The sequence below is a fragment of the Rattus rattus genome, chromosome 5, assembly GCF_011064425.1.
Source record: "Rattus rattus isolate New Zealand chromosome 5, Rrattus_CSIRO_v1, whole genome shotgun sequence".
Lineage (NCBI taxonomy): Eukaryota > Metazoa > Chordata > Mammalia > Rodentia > Muridae > Rattus > Rattus rattus.
The window spans coordinates 2,799,500-2,820,519 of NC_046158.1; the positions used below are offsets into that span (position 1 = coordinate 2,799,500).

A 21,020-nucleotide genomic window follows, 5' to 3' on the forward strand; every position below is an offset into this window, starting at 1 on the left:
TCCCATCATGTAGATCCTGGGGGTCGGACCCAGGGCGTCATGCTTGGTAGTGCAGTCCTTTGCCACTGAGTCATCCCCCAGGACCTTATGTTGTTTTTCAGAAGTCCTGGAGACTCCATGAAGATTTTTAAGTCAGTGGGAGATAGGGTCAGAATGCTTTAAAAAGTGCTCTGGTTCTCTGGGGAGATTGGATGGGAGGCAGTGAGTTAGGGGCTGTGGTGGCATCCTGTCTGTGGCAACTGAGGTCTGAGACAGAGCAGTGGATGGGGGAAGGAGGTAAACTGGGAGACATATTATAGATATTGATGGGTATGTGTTACGTCACAGGCATCAGATGTGAGGGGTAAGAAGAGAAGGCTGGAAAACAGCCCTAGTTTAGAACAGCAAGTCCTAAGGTCAGATTGTTCAATAGGAACAAGGGCAAGAGAAACAGCAGATTTGGGGGGGAATGTTAGCGTCCCTAGGCTGAGAATATGCCCCTCTCCAAGAATATACTAAGAGGCAGAGGGCTTCAAAGATCAGGGAGAGGTCATGATGGAGGTGCAGGCTGGGGGCCATGAGATGACCTAAGCTGTTAGGGACAGGTCAGGCAGAGGAGAGGATGGGAAATGTGGGAGAATGAGTGAGGGAAACACTGATACTGCCTGGCAGGCCCAGCAGGAACAGCCAGAGGCCCGAGAGTCAGCCGGGAGACAGAGCTATCCAGGGTGTCCGAGCCTTTGCCCTTAATTCCCAGCGACCTTGAGCCAGCTGTAGTTGTTCAGCTCCTGGGCAAGGCTCTCCTCCCCACCGAGGCTTTGTAGTCCGGACACTTGAGTGTTCACCTCGTGGTGCTCCCCAAGGATTAGAGTCAGGAGCTGCCTGTGCTTCTGGTTGCTTGGAGAAGGAAGCGTGGAGGTGTGTGGAAAGGCAGGGTTTGTGCTGAGTTAACATGGCATCACACGGATCAGGCTTTGGGAGGCATCTGAGGACCCCCCAGTCGGGCTCTTACCCACAGTAGGGACTCCATTTACTCTGTCTGTTGAGTGAATCTCCCCTCGGGCCTTCTCCTGTGTGACTTTCAGGGACAGATAGCACTAGACTGGTGTTTCATGCCAGACAGACTGACAAGGGCAAGTGCGGAGGACTGCAGCAGTGGGGCAGCTCCCACACGGTGCTGGTTTTTCTCAGCCTCCCGAGGTTCCTGTGACGGCAGGAGGGCAGCGCTGTTGCTGGCTGGCAGCCCGAGGAGGAAGAACTCACAGGTGTGGTGGTTCTCAGCAGGGAGGAGTGACCAAGCCCTGGCCAAGTCACGAAGGTGACTTAGTTTTTAGGGTAGCTAGCAGGGTTCAGAGACAAGCCCTGCTGAGGAGATAAATGAAGCATGGGAGCCGAGCAGGGCTCTGCTGCGATTTGGGTCACGTCACCCTCTCGTCTTTAAGCGATAGGCCTCCTAGAACAAGCCTTTGTAATTACTCAGTAGGGAAGAGTGCTGGATGGACACACACACACACACACACACACACACACACACACACACTAAATAAGTAAATAAATGTTTAAAAAATGACTCAGTGGTTAAGACTTCTCTTCCAAAGGTCCTGAGTTCAATTCCCAGCACCCACATGGTGGCTCACAGCCATCTGTAATGAGATCTGATGCTCTCTTCTGCTGTGTCTGAAGACAGCTACAGTGTACTTATATATATAATAAATAAATCTTAAAAAAACAACAACAAAACAAAACGCTCACCTTGTTTGGGCATAGAAGGCTGCTTCCTTAGGATCTTAAGATGAGGCAGCCAGGTCTCCAAGACTTTCGGGTTAGCTTTGCTTTAGAAACTCTCGGGGATTTACCTGCTGGGAAATGCCCTCGATAGCTTCCGTATCCCTCCCCTATCCCTGACCTGCAGTTCGGGTGTCCCGCCTCATGGTGCTCAGACTCCCCTTTCTTTCCGGTTATCTATCTGGCTTTTTCTAGGAGGCTTCCTTAACTTTATTATTCCATTTTTCTGCTTAAGTTTTTGTTTCTACTGTGAAAGTCTATCAAAATTTCAAATGGTTCTTTTTTTTTCCCCCCTGGACTCCTAAGTCTTGTTTCATAGATGCAGTAATTTTTAGTTATCTTTAAACACACACACACACACACGATCTCAATTTTGTCCCTTTTTTGGTGCTAGTTTTATTTGTTTTAGTGCCTGCTTTCCATGTAGGAATTTTCCCTCAGATGTTCAGCAAACTGTGTTGTCTGCTCATGATTAAGAGTGGGAGACACTGACAGCAGTCAAGAGCTCTCAGCCTGGATGGGATGTGTTGTTGAGGGATCCCAGAATCAGTGTCTTTTCATCCGAGACTCAGAGTCCCCAAGTAATGTCCTCCTGCCCAGGAGACCACAGTCTACTTACAGGTATCTGGAAATTTAGTGAATGAAAAGACTGGCGGTAAGAGGGGGGTTCCCTAGGGGTTGGGGATTTAGCTCAGCGGTGCAGAGCGCTTGCCTAGGAAGCGCAAGGCCCTGAGTTGGGTCCCCAGCTCGGAAAAAAGAACCAAAAAAAAAAAAAAAAAAAAGGGGGTTCCCTTACCCCCCAGACATGGTTTCTCCATGCAGCCCTGACTGTCCTGGGACTTGCTCTGTAGACGAGGCTATCTCAGACACACAAATCTGCCTGCCTCTGCCTCCGGAGTGCTGGGATTGAAGGTGTATGCTATCATGCCCAGCTGGATGAGGATTCGTGAGGAGATGTGTGTGAAGTTCATTTGTTCCTCTCTGTCTGAGGCCTATAGTGGGAATTCTGGAATTTTAGTTTCTTTTTTAAAAACATAAAAATATAAGAATATGTTTTTGTTTTAATTCCATGTGTGGGATTTGGTGGTGCTTCTCAGCAGCTGACTGTGATTTGCCTCGTGCTCCAGCAGAGGCATGGCTTTGCCAGTTGCAGGTAGTTTCTGCGATTGCGTGATATTTGGAATTTTGGGGAACTTTTCAGTGTGCATATAAATGCTAGGGCCCCCTAGGTGAGGTTCAGGGTTGTTGGTCATTTAGGGAGGTTGGTTATAGTTTGTTGGAGAAATAAGGAAATTAGATTCAGGGCTGGAGAGATGGCTCAGTGTTAAGAGCACTGACTGCTCTTCAGAGGTCCTGAGTTCAAATCCTAGCAACCACATGGTGGCTCACAACCATCTGTAATGAGATCCGATGCCCTCTTCTGGTGTGTCTGAAGACAGCGACAGAGCCCATATACATAAAATAAATCTTTAAAAAAATTTAGATTCAGAGATCTTTATCTCTTTCTCCTCTCTATTCTTTCTCACCTATCTAGTGATAGGAAGTGAAGCTAAGGGGATAAAGGGTGGGATGTGAAGTAGCAGAGACCCCAACAGAGGCCCATACTCACCAGGTGTCCTGGCTCCTCCAGGTCGAGGGGAAACACCATTGTTCTGCAAGGTATGCAGCCTGCCCACATGCCTTACGCTGTCTCTCGTCGTAAGTTCTGCAGGCACTGCGTGCTGCCAGCTCTGAAAGCCTCTGAGGCTCTGTGTTCAGTTCGCTAGTTTTTACCGCCCTCATCACTAAGTCAGGATGGATGGACACACTTGGACAGGCTTACCTTTGATGGATGCGAAGCAGCTAGTATGTCTGGTATAGAAAATCAGACCAGACTGTAAAATGAGATATTAGGAGAACTGCATCCTAGGACAGAAAGAGGGAAGTGCCCATCAGAAGGGCTGGGCTTCCTCACAGCAAGTGACAGGCTCTTTGGGCTACTATCTTTTTTTTCTTTCTCACCGATACAAGCAGTCATAAATGTCAGCATTTTAGTGCTGGTTATGTGGGCAGCAAATAAGAGCTTAGCTGCAGGTTAAAAACCAATATTTGGGTCCAGTGTGGTGGCACGTGTCTTTAATCTTGGCACTCGAGAGGCACAGGCAGATGGAGCTCTGTAGTTTTGAGGTCAATCTGGTGTTCATAGGGAGTTCTAGGCCAGGCCAGCCAGGGCTATAAAGTGAGAGCTTGTCCCTCCTCCCAAAACACACACACACACACACACACACACACACACACACACACACACACACACACACAAACAAAAAACAAACACACACAAACACAACAAACAAACACAAACAAACACACACACAAAAAGATACACACAAAAAAAACAAACAAACAAAAACACACACACAAAACTTCTATCAAAAAAAAAAAAAAAAAAAAACACAAGCAAACAAGTAAAAAACCCCAAGTATCTGTGATAGCCCAAATCCAGGAATCTCAGGATAAACCAGCTTTCCAGACTCTAACGGACGTCTTAGAAAGTGGCCATGGGCATAGAGCCTTAACAGTTACACAGTGTGGAGTCATCACCAGGCTTGCTTTGCTACTTTCCTGCTGCTCAGTTGAGGCCAAGACCACCCCAACCCCCAGCCTTCACTATGTGCTCCAACAGAATGTCCCAGTCATGCTGGGTTCTTGGGGAAGTATGTAAGGTTCACAGAGAGCCGGAGAGAGCTGCCTTCTGTCATTTCAAGTGGAAAAGAAAAATAAAATGTGTGCATACAAACTCTGGAAAAAATGTTGTTTAGGGGGAACGTGGTGGTACACACCTTGAACCCCAGGATTTGGGAGGCAGGGGCAAACAGATCTCTGGGAGTTTAAGGTCAGCCAGACCAACATAGTAAGATCCTCAAATGCAAAACAAAACGAGTTGTTTGGTTCTCCTCTACTGGGTTTTGGAAACAGGGTCCAAGCTTGTCCTGAACTGGAAATGTAGCCAGAGATGTGAACCCCGGCCCTGTCTCCCCTCCCAGCAGGCTTAACCTTTATGTCCTATAGAGAAGAAAGACCCAGCAAAGGCTTACTCAGACAGATATTCTCAGAAGGCCTTTAGGGAAAGCAGTTTTAGCTGTTCTCAGCCGTGAGGGTCACAAGCTAACCGTCCTGAGGAAAGGTGACAGGAAGTGAATGAGTTGGAGCTGAGGAGGAGTTCCCAGGAGATGACGCTGGACCACGGGAAGCAGTCATAGTGCTAAGCTGAGGAAGGACGCAGGGGCAGATAGGGAGGCAGAAGGAGCGCTGTGAACAGAAGTCACTTGGTCTGTGTGCTCAGTGGGAGCTCGCATCCTGTCCCTTCTCTGGCCTGTCAGTACTCTTCTTTTCCAGGAGCCCCACCTTTTTCCCCTGCTTGAGTCTGTGCCCAACCCAAAAAGGTGTTTCTTTTTTCCCAGTATTTTTTTTTAATCTTTAGAAGATATTTTTAGAATTATTTGTTTTATTTTATGTGTGCATGTGTCCTGCCTGTATGTCTGTGAACCACTGTGTCTGTGGGCCTGCAAAGGTTAGAAGAGGGATTCGGATCCCCTGGAACTAGAGTTACAGACAGTTGTGAACCATCCTGTGGGAATCAAGCCTAGGTCCCCCCAAGAGCAGCAAATGCTCTTAGTCACTAAGCAGTGACTCTGCCCCCTTTATTCTGGTATCTTATTGTAATCAATTGCATGGGCTTTAAAAAGCGTCGTCCTGAAACTGGCTCGTTCTGTGTTCTTATTTCTGGCGGGGCCGTTCTCTGCCTCTAGAAGCTTCCCCGAGGCTTTCTTCTCATGGCAGTGGGATACCACCAGACGTCTGTACTGAAGGTTCCAGAGGGACTTTCAGTCTTTGCTCAGATGGCTGGGTCAGGGTCGAGTCTTGGTACTGTTGATATTTTGATCAGATTGTAGATGTTTAATAGCACACCCTGGCCAGGGCACTCGAAAGTCTCCAGGCAAGGATTCCCTGGAGGTGAGTCCAAGCCCTGCGCTGGCCTGCCCTGCCTCTGGGTCCCTGAGATGGAGGAAGTACTCCATTGCCTCGCACCTTCTTCCGAGTGATTTCTGTCTAATGTTGGTCTCTGGGGGAGCACCACACAAGAAATGTAACTGGGAACCATCAGACGTCACGTCTGCTGATGTGGCTGCTGGCCATTTCTTGGGTCTCTGAGGTTCACAGACTTACTGCTTATCACAGGGTATTTCTAAGAGGAACTCAGTGGTTGACAGAGAAATGCATTCAGACTGGAGACCGATTGGGGTGTTGGCACATGCGCGCCCATGCTGGTGGTGCAAGCCAGGCCAGTGCCTTTGCCTTGGCAAATATAGACTATCTCCTTCATCATTTAATCTCTCTCTCTCTCATACTAAGAATTGAACCCTGGGCCTCATCAGTGCTTGGTGAGCACTCTACCACTGAGCTGTCCTGCCTTCATTTTAAAAGTTGAGACTTGGAGTAAGTTGACTGATAGGCCTTCAACTTGCAATCCTCCTGTCTCAGGCTGCTGAATAACTGGGATTGCAAGTCCCACAGCCTCTCCTTGTTTTTTTTTTTTTTTTTTTTTTTGTTTATTTTTTTTTTTTGTTTTTTGTTTTGTTTTGTTTCAAAATATCAAAATAACTAAGGTTTTAAGAAAAAGGAAATTGTTTTCCTTTCTGTTTCCTGTGGCTCTTGTCATCTGTGTGACTTTTTATGATGTTACAGCTCCTTTTTTTTTTTTTTTTTTTTTTCCCCGGAGCTGAGGACCGAACCCAGGGCCTTGTGCTTGCTAGGCAAGCGCTCTACCACTGAGCTAAATCCCCAACTTGTTATAGCTCCTTTTATCTGAGACATACTGTGTTTGCCAACCTTAGGAAGAACAAGGTAACTCTTTTTATTTTATTTGTTATTGTGTCTGCTGTTATTGGGTGTTGATTGTTGAAGCTAGGACAACGTCCATGCTGAGGAACTGTAGCCTCTAAGGTTCAAGGATGTCCTCCGTGCTGACCAGCCTGAGAGAAGCTTCTTGAACTTTGGCTTTCATCCTCACACAACAGGGATAGATACAGGATTTACCTTGAAAGAGAAAGTGGACTCTGCCCTGAAACTTGGCCCAGCAGCTTTTGGTCTCTGACAGCAGGCAATTTGCAGCCGTGCATTACTTAGGTGCTGGCAGGCAGCCCGTGTCATAGATGCCATAACCTTGGGCATCTGAGTCGTATGTAGAATCTGGGTGTGCCCGCCAGTGTGAATAAGCCATCGTCAAGCCGGCTTCAACCCCCTGGGCCTCCTACTTTCCTCTAATCCCCTACCATCCCAGAATCAAACTTAAACGTGCTAGGCCGTAGTAGCCCTCAGCAGCTTCAGAGAGGGGGTACCCTGTTCCCACCCTGTGGCTGATGCTTTGTGGTCTCTCTCACGTCTGCAGAGTATAGTTTAGGAGTGAATAGTAAATCAAAATTTTAGATAAACACTGTTTTGTAAGTAAGTTGGGGGACCTGTCATCTGAAGGCTCTGTGTAGTCATCCTATTTTAAGTATCTACCTTTCTGCTTTCTTTCTTTTCTAGTGTGTATAATGTACTTTATTTTTAGACAACCTACATGACGTGGGTTTTTTCTTTAAAACAGTGCCTTCACTCCATGTAAATCATGATCAAAATAAAGTGTTGTCAGCCTTATTTGTCTTAAGTCCTGGTGTTGTACGGACTGTAAGCAGCAGCTAGTTACCATGACAAGTGATGGAAATAAGATTACATGAGCGTCCCCAACTGAGTGCAACTCCCCTACCCCAAGTCAATGCCATCACAGAGGCGGGGACGCTCAGGGGCCTTTCCTTTGTCATCCTAGGACAGACCAGACCAGCCGCAAACTTTTGAAGACTATCGGTGCGTGCACATCTCTGTCTGTTTATTAAGACAGAGTCTCAGCAGATAGACCAGGGTGGCCTGGAACTCACAAAGATCTGCCTGCCTCTACCTCCTAAGTGCTGGGATGGCACTGGGCTTTCTACAGTCTGTGCTGGCCTTGAGCTCATTAGGTAGACAAGGATCTTGGATCCTTTCATGTTTGTTTGCTTGTTGAGACAGGGTCTCATTATGTCGCCCTGGCTGATCACAAACTCACAGAGATCCACCAGCCTCTGCCTTCCCATGCCTGGATGAACTTGGATCCTTAAAAAATGGTTGGTTTCTTTGGTTGGCTAGTTTTTTGAGACAGGGTTTCTCTGTGTAGCCCAGGCTGGCCTCAAACTCACAGATCCACCTGCCTCTGCTTCCCAAATGCTGGGATTAAAGGCGTGTGTCACTACTGCCTGGCTCTAATTTCTTACTTTTGAGATAATTATTTAATTACTTCATTTCTTCTCTTCCCTTTCCTCCTTCCAGCTCCACCCCCTTTCAGGCTCCACCCCCTTTCTGCTTTGCTCTCACTCAAATTTACAAACTCTTCTTTTTAATTGTTGTTGTTGTTGTGTATGTGTGTATGATGTATTTACATGCATATATAATGTTTATACACACATGTATATATAATGTTTATACACATGCACGCACACAAAACACAATGGCTCTGCTATTTTCCATTGGCCGCCACAGTAGTGTGCAAGGGTTCTAATGACTTTATCTTACAATGCTCAGGTTTAATGTCTCATTTCTCCACCTGGACAGTAAGTTCTTTGGTTGAAATAAGCTTTTTTTTAAATAGGTTCTTTTGTGTATTCACGTACATTTTGTTGTGTAGTTACTAGACACTTTGATCCCCTCAGCCTCACCGTTCTACTATGTGAAGTGAGGATGATTATACCCACCCATGGCTGGCTGTGTGTCTCTCATGGTTCCTGGGTAGCCCTCGCTGTCCTGGAACACCATCTCCAAACCAGGCTGTTTGTTGTTGTTTTGTTTGTTTGTTTTTTAAGTGAGAGATTTGAAAAGAATTTTGTGATCTAATTTTGCAAAATAGTTGCCTAAGATGTGTATGGTGGTACACATCTTCAGTCCTAGCACTCCAGAGGCAGAGGCAGAGGCAGAGGCCGAGGCAGAGGCAGAGCAGGCAGATCTCTTGTGAGTTTGAGGCTACCCTGGTCTACATAGTGAGTTCCAGGACAGCCTGGGCTACATAGAGAGACCCTGTCTTAAAATATAACAAAGCAAAGCAAATAACGTCCCCCCCAAAGAAAAACTCCAGAAAAATAAAACAAAAATAATCTATGTTGGGGGTACAGTTTGGTGGTAGAACATAGGTTAGTCATACGCAAGATCCTGAGTCTGTCGCTGGTCCAAAGCAACAACCCAGTAAGTGAGTACAGAGAGATTCTAAGATGGCGACTGTTCTGTCCTGAGCATTGCTTATGTCTCTACCTTTACACAACAGCACAGTCCTCACTGCATTCGTGTAAACATTAAGGGAAGAGTTTTCCTGATCCATCTGGTTTGCAGACTTGTACTGTAGGACAACCACTGTATTATCCGTCAAGAATGAAGACAAGTGTCCCAGCAGGCTCCGTGGGCAAACCTCCGAGACCTCTGTTCAAGCTGTGGACTTGGAACTGGGTCTTCTGAACACTGGGCCTGTGTGGAATGGAGAGCCCTTGGGCTGAGTCACCTCCTTCAGCTCTGACCCAGCATAGACCACTGTCCGTCTCACTCACAGAGCTCCATGCCTCTGTGCTACAGGCTCCTGTGGACGTTTCGGCAAATTATCATGCCATCTCAGATGACAGATATGGTGGGACAGGAAGGGAGCTGTCACAGTGAAGGTGACTGGGGTTTGTGCGAGTCCTCATCAAGTCCTGCTACCTTAAAGACCAGGACATCTGTTTTCATGTCTGAAAATGTGCTCTCTAGAGCCAAACGCTAAATACACTCCACTGAAGTGTGTGCATGTAGTCCTGTGTGTGCCTGCGTGTGTGCATACCTGTGTGTGTGTGTTTGTGGATATCACAGGACAATGTTAGGTGTTGTTCCTCCAGAGCTGACCATCTTGCTTTCCGAGATGGTCTCTGACAGGAACTTGGGGTTCACCTAAGCAAAGCTGGCTGTCCCGCAAGGCCAGGAATCCTCCTGTCTGTGTTTCCAGCACTTGGGTTGCAAGTACACGCCACCACGCCTGGCTTTGTATGTGGAGTATGAGGTTCAAACTCAGGTCTTCATGCTTGTGGCCTGAGGTGGGTGGCGCAAACATTTTGGTTGAGCACTTGACCAGCTCTAGAAAGCTCATGGTCTCTCTCCCTATAGAGGAGATCTGCAAAGTTAAGAGAATGAGATGGGATTATATGCTAGGAAATAGCCCAGGCCACTTGATTCTCCATGCTAAAATGGGCTCTAATCCTTGTTTCCTTTTTGGTATTGGATTAAAGAATGTAGGGCATCTCTAGGATTGGCTGTTAATAATACCCAGGACAAATATATGCTGTGAGAACTTGGGGGACGAGACAAGGCTGTAGGAAGGCTGCAGATGCACCAGTTAGGACGCCTGTGAACACTCTGCTTGCTCTGACTTTCCTCATTGGGTCTCCGCATTCCGCAACCTAAATGTCTCCTGAGCAATGTCTTTTCACTGCATTTAAATTAAATTTTGGTAGCAAAAGATATATTCAGCCTCAGTTGTTTGTTAAGTTCAGATAAAGCAGAGGGAGCTGGACTGGCAGAGCACTTCCTTCTCCTCCCACCTCACTACACCAGCACAGCCACAGGCAGGCACACCTTTCTGCTGCAGTAGAGAGCGCATCCTGTCCTGTGAGAGTCGTGCAGTCAGCCGAGGTTGTTCTGCTTTTGGAATTTAGATGACTTTGACTAGAGCCTAGGACACCCGCACTTTGATGTGCCCCTCCGCACTCCAGGATCCTTCCCACAGGAGAAGGCAAAGGACGCAGAGGAGGCCCTCCCTCCACACAGCCGTTCCAGAGCAGTGTGTCCTGTTTTCTAGTTGGTTGGTTTGTTTGTCTGTCTGCACTAACAGAAGCACAGAGCACATTGGGGTGTCCCAGCGATTAAAGCTAATCATGTCTCAGAAAGGTGACGTTTTGCTCTGCATTCCCCAAATCGCCTGCGTATCTGTACTTTTCAAAAACAGTTGTGTGTACAACATTAGAGAACAAAGAGGCCGTGAATTTCAGTAGAGCAGTGAAGGGCATTTGGGAGGGTTTGGAGGGAGGAAAAGGAAGGGGAATTATGTAATTACATTATAATTTCAAAAAATAAGAAAATTAGCCAGGAGGTGGTGGCTCACGCCTTTAATCCCAGCCCTTGGGAAGCAGAGGCAAGTGGATCTGTGAGTTTGAGGCCAGCCTGGTCTACAGAGCAAATTCCAGAAGAGCCCTGTCTCAAAAATTAATTAATCAAAAAGCCCTCAACTCAGGCATTCCCAGTAAGAAGGCAAGGAGTTAAGGCACAGAGAGAATGGGTAACTTCAGGATCACAAAACAACAACAGAAATGAGTTGTATTTGCATTTGAAATGTTGACATGCCAGGCTTCAGTGGAATACAGAGAGTTCTCGTGCCCTAGATATGACTTTGTGATTGCGTTTACTTAAGTAAAAAAAAAAAAGAAAGAAAGAAAGAAAGAAAAAATCAGGAAAGAAGCAGTCGTACAGTTGTAGGGCTGAAGAGATAGATGGCTGATTGTCCTGCTGTGAGTCCCTCCCCTAGAACCCTCAAAAGGTAGAAGGAAAGCCAGGCATGGAGGACCCCATAATCTCAGCACTCAGGAGGCTGAGGCAGGGGCATCACAAATTTGAGGTTGACCTGGACTACATAGTGAGTTCCAAGTAAAATAAAAATCCAGGCTTCCTGTTTTTTCTTAAAACTACAGTCACAAACCTTGAATTAGCTTTTAGAACTCTCCAGAAATGCTAAAATGTAGAAATTCACTTCCCTTATCTCTGGGAAAATACATGGTGTCTATTTTTCTCAAATTTTCCACCAACACCACTCCACCCCACCGCACCCCACCCCAGCTGATGACATCATCTCCAACAGTATCCAGTTATCTCAGCCCAGTCTACCCAGGTCAAGTGATCCATGCCCCTCCCCTAGAAGGGGAGGCGGGCACCCGATCCACCCTTTCTGATGGATCTACTTTTGTTTTTGCCAACACCAAAGGTTCTGGTATCTCACATCTTCCAGAGCAAACAGAACCTTCCTTTGCTTTCATATCGCTGTTCTGTTAGTTTATTTGTTCTCCGCTACCTTTTAGCAAGCCTTTCTAAAAGGATTGTCAAGGTCATCTCTCTGTGTCCTGCCTCTCCCTCTAGTCTGCATCAGTTCTCGTCTCACTGAGAGCCCGTCAGAGTCAGCCAAGCTCATGTCCCTGGAGTTGTGGGTTTGTGTGTGCGTGTGTTGGGGGTGGGGGGGTCATGAGACAGGGCTTCTTTGTGTGTAGCTTTGGCTGGCCTGTAGACCAGGCTGGCCTCAAACTCACAGAGATCCACCTGCCTCTGCCTCGAAAGCGCTAGGATTAAAGGCTTGAGCCGCCACCACCTGTTTATTTTTATTTTATGTGTATGGGTATTTTTCCTGTATGTATGTCACTGTACCATTTGCATATAGAGACCACAAAGGCCAGAAGAAGGTGTCAGATCTCCTGGGACTGGAGTTACAACAGACAGTTATGAGTCACTATGTGGGAGCTGGGAGACAAACCCCAAGTCCTCTGCAAGAGCAGTGAGTTCTCCTAACTGCTGAGCCATTTCTCCAGCCCCCAAAGTTTTAGTTTTTATTTGGTTTTATTCAACTCCCTCGAATTAGAGCTATAGATGGTTGTGAGCCACCACGTGGGTGCCGGGAATGGAGCCCAGGTCCTCTAGAAGAGCAGCCAGTGCTCTCTCTACCCACTGAGCTACTTCCTCAGCCCCACAAAATAAAATAAAAGTCCTGGTAGTCTCCTACTGACCATGTCTCCTGTCTTTGCAACTCTCTAATGATCTCTGCCTCTGTTCCTCTGCTCCTGTCCCAAGTGCCAGGGTTTGGTATGTGTCACATGTCAGTCACATCTGCCTGCTTCTTGCCTTCTCCATCCGGTTACCTCCCCACCTTCCATCAGCACTCATCTGATAAAAAGGAGTTCAATTCCCAGCAAGCACATGGAGGCTCACAACCATCTGTAATAGGATCCGAGGTTCTCTTCTGGTGTATCTGAAGACAGCAACAGTGTGCTCATGTACATAGAATGAATGAATGAATGAATGAATGAATGAATGAATGAATGAATAAATAAGTAAATAAGTAAATAAATAAATACTTTTTAAAAAATCCATCGGGGTTGGGGATTTAGCTCAGTGGTAGAGCGCTTGCCTAGCAAATGCAATGCCCTGGGTTCAGTCCCCAGCTCCGAAAAAAAGAAAAAGGAAAAAGAAAAAAGAAAAAAAAAAATCCATCAATGGATGAATCCACTGACAAGCTCCCGGTCCGGTGACTTGTCACCTCTTACCTCTGAACCAGGGACCAAGCCATCGGCCCATAATCCTGTGGCCGGCCTCCATCCTGAGCCCACACCTCTTCAGCCCCAAGCAGATGTCAAGCATCTTTTCTTTGTTCCCTACAAGCTTTTGAGTGTCCTTCTTTCCTCTCTATCTGGTGGCTGCCCCTTAGTCAGGACTGACTTCCCGAGGGTGGCCTTGCTCCATCCCTGTTTAGCTGAGTCCTGGACCCTCGCACGTTCTTTTCAAGGCACACAGGAGACTCTCCAGGAGCTGCTTTCATCCTGTGGTTGCTCCCATCATGAGCCTGGGATTCCTCAGGAGCTGGCGGAAGCTTGTGTTGCTCCTCCAGTGTCTGCTGCACCGTGAGTCCCCAGCCCACACTCACAGAGGGAGTGAAGGCGTGCACGTGTGTTTTCTATATCATTATTTCCAGTGGGCACACAATAGCCCATTACAGGAATATAACTAATTTGCTCAAACGCTTTGTGTCCAGTTTTTCACTACACCACACTATAAGTAAATTAAGTGTCTATAGGAAATATTTTTGAGTAAGCTGTGGACTATTGGGCTGGCATCCAAAATCCTAGGCTAGGTCAGTAGCTCAGTGGTAGAGCACCTGCCTAGTATGTGTGGGGCCCCAAATTCAATCCCTTAAAAGTACCACAGATGAGTCCCAGAAAGTAGGAGTATTTCTCTCATCTTAATCTTGCTTTTATATTTTAATTTTTAAGACAGGGTTACATAAGGCTATTTCATGCAACTGTGTAGTATACTTTGGACATGTCCTCCCACCCAGGATGCAGTTTTATTAACATAGGAATGGGTATATGAAGTTAAAGAAAGACACAAACTATGATCTCAGCTATATGAAGTTACATAGAAAACTGGTCTACAATGAACTAAAGGTTAACTAAATACATTTTAAGTTGGCAAGATTACAAATGATCTTTCCTTGTTTCCCTTTCGTGGTAGGTACTGGGGATTGAACTCACGAACTTGTGTTTGCTCTCCCACAGTGTAGCAGACACTGGAGGAACAACAAAGCTTCTGCCAGCCCCCGAGGGCTCACCGGCTCATGATGGGAACTTTGGAGATAGTTTCTAATTATTACCTAGGCTGGCATCTTGTGCTTCAGCTGCTTGAAACAAGCATTAGATGAATTTTTAATATTATTTATCTGTGTTTTTGACATTTTGCATTGTTTTATTTTGTGATGCTAGGACTCAAGCCCACCCCTTACACATGCTGGGCAAGTATTCCACCTCCAAGCTACACACCCAGCCCTTGAGTTTTTTTTAAAGATTTATTTATTTGATGTGAGTACACTGTAGCTGTCTTCAGACACACCAGAAGAGGGCATCAGAGTCACCATGCGGTTGTTCGGAATTGAACTCAGGACCTCTGGAAAAGCAGTCAGTGCTCTTAACTGCTGAGCCATCTCTCCAAGCCTTGACTTTTTTTTTTTTTTTTTTTTTTTTTTTTTTTGAGTCAGGTTAGTCTTGAACTCAGCCCACCTTGGCTTAACATTTAACATCTTCCTGTTTTGCCTCCCGACTGATATCATTCCAGGCATGACCCACCCACTACAACTTGCTATTTTTGTTTTTAATAATCAGAAGAAAAGTTCCTAAGACTTGAGAACCTTTCATGAGAGGTTGGATTATGGATTCAGAAGCAGAGTTAAGACTCTCTGTGTCCTAGAAGGGTAGGCAAGGAAGGACCTGAGTGCCTTAGACACCTGCTGATGGCTGCTGTGAGCCATTTTGTCATTCCAGGATAAGGTGGGGCCTGGCCTTTCAGAGGGGCAGGTCATATTTCCTACCAGGCCTCTGGGGCCATTCAGATATATGTGAGGCCTCTGCGGCTGTTCTTGTGGGGCTGGGGTGTTGTAGAAACTCACCAACATGACAGCTGTGGTGAGACCGTGGCATAAGTGAGCTCGGCTCTCCTGCTTGTAGAGTTAGAGGGAGACGTGGGCCTGAGACCTGGTCTGAGCTTTTAATTTACTTACAGCAGTGATTCTCATCTAATATCCTAGGGGGAGGGGATGGGGACGACAACTCACAGCTGTCTCCATAGGAAGGCTGTGAGGTCATTGGCCTCCTTGTCATGCTCTTTGAGCCCTTTCCAGATGTCATCTGATTCCAGACAGATTGGCTTCAGAAGCAGAAGGGACAGACAGCTGTCCTCTGTGAAGGCAGACATTAGGAGAGTTACAAAGATCTAAGACCCCTGCATCCTCCCTACACAGTTACTGTTCGTTCACTAAAATATTATTTATGTTAACATACACTGGTTTATTATTATTGTAAGCGAATCCATTACATTTTTTTCAGTTTATTTTGTTTGTTTTTGGAACAATATCTCCTTATATTGTCCAGGCTAGCATCCTACTACTTCTGTGTTTCAGACTGGCCTCAAATTCAGGTGGCCTACTTCACCCCTGGAGTTCTGGGTTTGCAGGTGTGTGGCATGGCCAGCTCAATTCCGCTCATAATGCCTACCGTTAATTACCCACATAGATAATCTCTGGGGTCTTTTGTTTGAAGTCAAAATGTCTATGGACCAAAGAGTTAAGGAGCCCAGGAAAGGCCTGCCTCTGTGGTGGCTGAGTGTGGCTCTGTGAACAGGCCGGTTTGAACTGCCTGACTGAGGAGCAAGCCTGGGGAAGATGCCCTAGTAGGCAGGTGTGGAAGTCCCTGAGATTACAGTAACACACACTCTCTCTCTCTTTCCTCCCCTCCTTCCTTCCCTCCCTCCCTCCCTCCATCCCTCTCTTTTTTTTCCCTCTTTCTCCCCGAACCCTGCTCCTGTTTAGAGATCATGCATGATGTTATCAAGAAGGTGAAGAAGAAGGGCGAGTGGAAGGTAAGTAACGAGCAGCTCATGACTGACCCCAGAGGTGAGTTCATGTGTGAGAATAGCAGGGGCCGGAAGATGGCACAGCGGATAAAGTACACGTGCTGTGCATGTGTAAGGACCAAGTTCACGTCCCCACAGCCATTCAAGAATGTCTCGCAGGATGGTGACCTGCTTGTGATGCCAGCACTCAGGAGGTCGAGGCTGGCTGGCAAGTGGCTGAAAGCACCAGCAGGTTCAGTGAGTTGTGGGATCATCGAAGGCCTTAGCCCGGCAAACAAAGTGAGGGTTTTTGAGGAGGACACCTGACATCAGTGTGTGCATTCCCTCGCACACACACACATGAGCATGTACATGCAAACATTCTCCCTAGCCAACACACACAAAAGAAGTTGGAGTTGGCAGCGAGGAGATAGAAATGAGTGTTTTCCCAGGCCCGAGGATGGCTTTGTGTATGAGCTTGGTCCAGAAGTCTCTTCCCAGACATGGAGCGGGTGAGATGGCTCAGCAGGTAAAGGTCCTCTGAGGAAGGCGTCATTCTGGCCAGGAGCTAGTGGGACTCTTGGAACTTCCTCGAATGCTGTTGAAGGGGCTACACTGTCCATTTGGAACTTCAGATTTCCCTGGAGTCAGGAACCCAGCCACACATGTGCAGGTTCATAGGGCATGGGAGAAACTGGCAAAGAGGACTTTGGAGCCCAGTTCTGGCCCTGTGGGGTTCTGTTTCACTTCTCACAGGTTCTAGAGGGGAGGCCATCTGGCGGGAGCTCACTGGCCTGTCTCTTTAGGCAGGACTTTGTAGACACCAGAATTCCCAGCTGCCTCTGCAGAGGAAGCCAAGGGGCTACCACAGAGCAGCAGAACCTTTCTGACCCGGCCATCCACTGCAAAGGCTTCCATGCACAGGGCTGTGAAGGAGAAGAAAAAGCCTTTTTACACTGTGGGCTTTTCTCTCTACTGTGTGTGGATGAGAGGACATGGGGAAGATGAGGCGAACCCTGCAGGGTACAACATTCTCGCTCGTGTAGTCTGGGCAGAGTTGTGGGCTGGCGAAAGTAGAAATCCTGATGACAGCTGTGCTGAGTCCCATGAACCACCGTGTGTGGACACGAGCCAGCCTCCCACGAGAGCAAGTCATGACCTGAAAATACCCAGAGTGGTGTCAGACATGATTCTCTCTTTTTTAAAAAAAATGATTTTTATTGTGTGTTCATTGGTGTTTTGCCTGCCATGGACGTCTGTGTGAGGGCGTCAGAGCCTCTTACTGGAACTGGAGTTACAGACGGTTTTGAGCTGCCCTGTGGGTGCTGAAAATTGAATCTGGGACCTCTGACAGAGCAGCCAGTGCTCTTAACCGCTGAGCCCTCTCTCCAGCCCCCGATTCCCTCCTCTTTATTTCACTTTGTATAAATGCTTACAAGTATTTTCACAGGTTATGAAGTCAGGTGAGTGGGAGTAAGCGCTATTGTCTGGAGGGTGAATTTGGAGGTAAAAGCCAGTGTGTGTCTGAGCATAGCTGCGGGCCAAAGGGAAGAGCTCCTCCCACATTCTACTTCCCGCGTTCTCTTGGAAGCCAGTGAGAAAGGAAGGGCAGGGACTGCAGCCCTGAGCTGTCCTCTTCCTTCCAGGTGCTGGTGGTGGACCAGTTAAGCATGAGGATGCTGTCCTCCTGCTGCAAGATGACAGACATCATGACCGAGGGGATCACAAGTGAGCACGCACTCTCCACCTTCCCTGGCGGCATGCGCTACCCTCCCTATTCATTACTGCCCTGTGAATTTACATGCTTCCGGCAGCCCCTGTGATAAGACTGTACGGCCCCGACTGGAGCCCTCCCAGAATGCACTGCCGGGTGCTCCTTAAGTGCATGATAAAGGAATGCCAAATAGAAGGACGGGCTAGGTGGAGAAAGAAGACTGGGGCTGGAGCGATGGCTCAGTGGTTAAGAGTGTGCACTGCTCTTGCAAAGGACACAGGTTCAGTTCCCAGCACCCACCTTAGGTGGCTCACTGGGGAATCTGGTGCCCTCTGCTGGCCTTCACGGGCACAACCCCACAGAAAGGCACACACCTATATGCATAAGTTAAAAATAAACATTTTTAAAAGCAAGATGGCACTCTGCCCAGTAGAGGGGGAAAACAACACTAAAATACTTTAGGAGAGGTTCCCACCTTCATACTGATGAGGGATTTGAGTGCCCCAGATTAGGGCTGGGGAGCTGGGTGAAGCGGCAGAAAACTGGGGTCCCAGCGTGTAGTGCCTGTCAGCACAGCTGCTCCAGAAGCACCTGCAGCACTTCCTGGAGTTTGAGGTGTGTGAGTCTGTGACCCAGCGGGCTCCGAGTCACATGTGTGTTCCGAACTAACTCAGGGATGAGCTTAGCAAACACAGAGTTCCACAGAGCGTCGCTCACAAGAGCCCACATGGAAACAGCCAAAACACCCATTGAGGATAGAAGGGTTGGGGCTGGTGATCCAGCTCGGTGGGCAAGGACATTGCTGCCAAGTCTGATAAGCCACATGCGATCCCTGTGTCCACACGGGGGAAGAAGAGAACCAACTTTCATAGGCTTTCCTCCGACCTCCATGCGCACACACGCGTGCACGTGCGCACGCACACACACACACACACACACACACACACACACTAACTCAGTCAGTAAACAAGTAGGAAAACAGAGGAGATGTTGGATATGGTGGCACATGCCTGGAGTCTCAACACTCAGCAGTCAAGAGGATTACCCTAAATTCAAGATAGCCTGGGCTATGTGGTGAGGCTTGGGCCCAGCCTGGGCTATGAGTGACATGCTGTGAAAAGAGCAGAATCCCACAGTCCAGCGTATCTTACAGCGGTGGGAACAGACGACCTCTTACTGCTCACGGTTACACCGCTGAGTCTGATAAACACAAGAAACAGGAGATGGTCAGTAAAGTGCTGGCTGTGTAATTGTATGGTGGCTGACATCTAGAATCCCAGCACTCCAGAGACAGAGGCAGGAAGCCACCCTGGTGGTCTACATTACCTGGGCTATGTCTATAAAGAAAATACGGAAACCAATGCCCCCGGCTTTGCTTCACCTTGGAGCTGATCGAAGTGCAGTCACATGGACGAGGTGTTTGCAGTGCCTCATTAGGAGTGCACAGGAGAGTGTCTGTTCTGAGGCTCGTGACTCAGTGTCCGGAGCTGCCAGCTGTACTGAGCCATGTGTCCTCGGCAAGTGCTCTATACCATGAGCTGTATCTCCAGCCCGAGACAGTTGGTGACAGATGAACCCATCATGGAATCCTGGAATTTGAAAGGGGATCACTCAGATGAGAAGCTGAAGGGGCAAAGGGTCTGTCCTTGACAGTGCAGCACCTCCTCTGAGAACAGCTCAGAGGAAGTTAGTGGAGCTGGGAGATCTCAGTTTCTAATACCTCAGGGAAGTGAAGCAGTGGGCTTCATTCCAGGAAACACGTGCTTAAAAGGGCCGTCTGTGGGTGTGTGTGGTAGCCTGAGGGCCTGGCCAGGTATCTTGTCGTGTTCCTAATCACTGTGGGCTGTGTCTCTGTCTAGTTGTGGAGGATATCAACAAGCGCCGAGAGCCGCTCCCCAGCCTAGAGGCCGTGTACCTCATCACCCCGTCTGAGAAGGTAAATCCCTGTGTTCCCTGCTCAGGCTGAGACCCCGGGCTTAGGCTGCATGGCACAGAGCGCCTGACATTTCTAGGTTAAGCATGCATTTAACATGCTGCTTTGTTTAAGTATGTTGTCAGAAGCAGACAGGGTGGGAGCCCTTGTGCAGTGAGAAATAAGGCATGTGTTAAGCCTTATGCAGTAGCTGTGCAGAGTGGACGGCCAGAGCTGTCCTAGTTCCCCCCATTCCCTATAGGCAGGCCTACCTCTGGGCTTTGGTGTTTTATGGTTTGTGGGGCCTTTCTTCAGTATCTGGCTTGTACTCAAAAAGTTCCACCTTGTTCAGATCAGATTCATACAAGGACTATTGCCCTCCTCTTGGCTGACAGTTTTTGCCAACTGTATTGTTTGTTTTTTATTTTTGTCAACTTGACTCACGTTAATCTGGGAAAAAGCACTTTAGTTGAGGAAATGCCTACACCACATAGTCTGTCAAGCACTTTCTTGATTAGTGACTGATGCGAGAGGCCTAGCCCGTGTGGGCAGCACCACTCCGAGGCCCAAGTGGTCCTGGGTAGTATGTATTTTCAAAAGAAAGCTGAGCAAGAGAGCAAGGCAGTCAGGAGCGCCCCTTCGTGGCCTCTGCCTCAGCTCCTGCCTCTGGTGCCTGCCCTGACTTCCCTCAGCAATAGAGAGATACAGAACTGTGCGGCCTTCTCCTCTCCAAGTTACTTTTGCTCATGGTGTCTTAGCACAGCAATAGAAACCCTAAGGGCTCTTGTATTTTAAAAACATCCCCTAGTTTTCACATATTACTTTCACTTTCAAAAATCGGCCTTCAGGTAAGTTTCTCCTAAACTGCCAGAACGCCTGTATGAATCGTCTTGAAGGTTATGAACAGTTTTGTGAGTCCAGGTTCCAGTGGCCCTGACACTGTCATTCTGGAGTAATCTTACTTTAAGTGCTCAGAGCTGGTTCTGACTAAACACAGTGCTAGAGACATCAGAAACCGTTGCTGTAGTGCAAGGAGCCCAAAGCCAGTGGATTCAGTCAGATTTAGGTTGCACTGGCTTCTAAAATTGAATTCAATGCCCCTTTTTTCCCTGTTCACAGTCTGTCCACTCTCTCATCAGTGATTTTAAGGACCCGCCGACTGCTAAATATCGGGCTGCACATGTGTTCTTCACAGACTGTAAGTATTGCTGGCCCAGGCTGGCATTTCCCCACAGCTCCACTGAGCCCAAGCCAGAGCAGGGCAGCAGAAGAAATGGGTGGTGCTGTAGTCATTTGATCTTCTCTCTTCAGCTAATGAGCAGTGTAAGACACACACATGCACAAGCGTATACACACACACACACACATGCA

At 47.7% G+C, this 21,020-nt stretch overlaps 1 protein-coding gene across 2 annotated transcripts in view; it reads left to right on the plus strand.

Annotated features, from left to right (window-relative positions):
* The window catches only part of Stxbp1 (syntaxin binding protein 1), a 61,137-nt gene that overhangs the window by 8,134 nt on the left and 31,983 nt on the right, over window positions 1–21,020 (plus strand). For both annotated transcript variants that reach the window (XM_032902722.1, XM_032902723.1), the window contains exons 2-5: window positions 16,001–16,050; window positions 17,670–17,751; window positions 19,597–19,673; window positions 20,769–20,847. In XM_032902722.1, coding sequence (XP_032758613.1) covers window positions 16,001–16,050; window positions 17,670–17,751; window positions 19,597–19,673; window positions 20,769–20,847 — 288 coding nt within the window. The remainder of the gene's footprint in view (window positions 1–16,000; window positions 16,051–17,669; window positions 17,752–19,596; window positions 19,674–20,768; window positions 20,848–21,020) is intronic.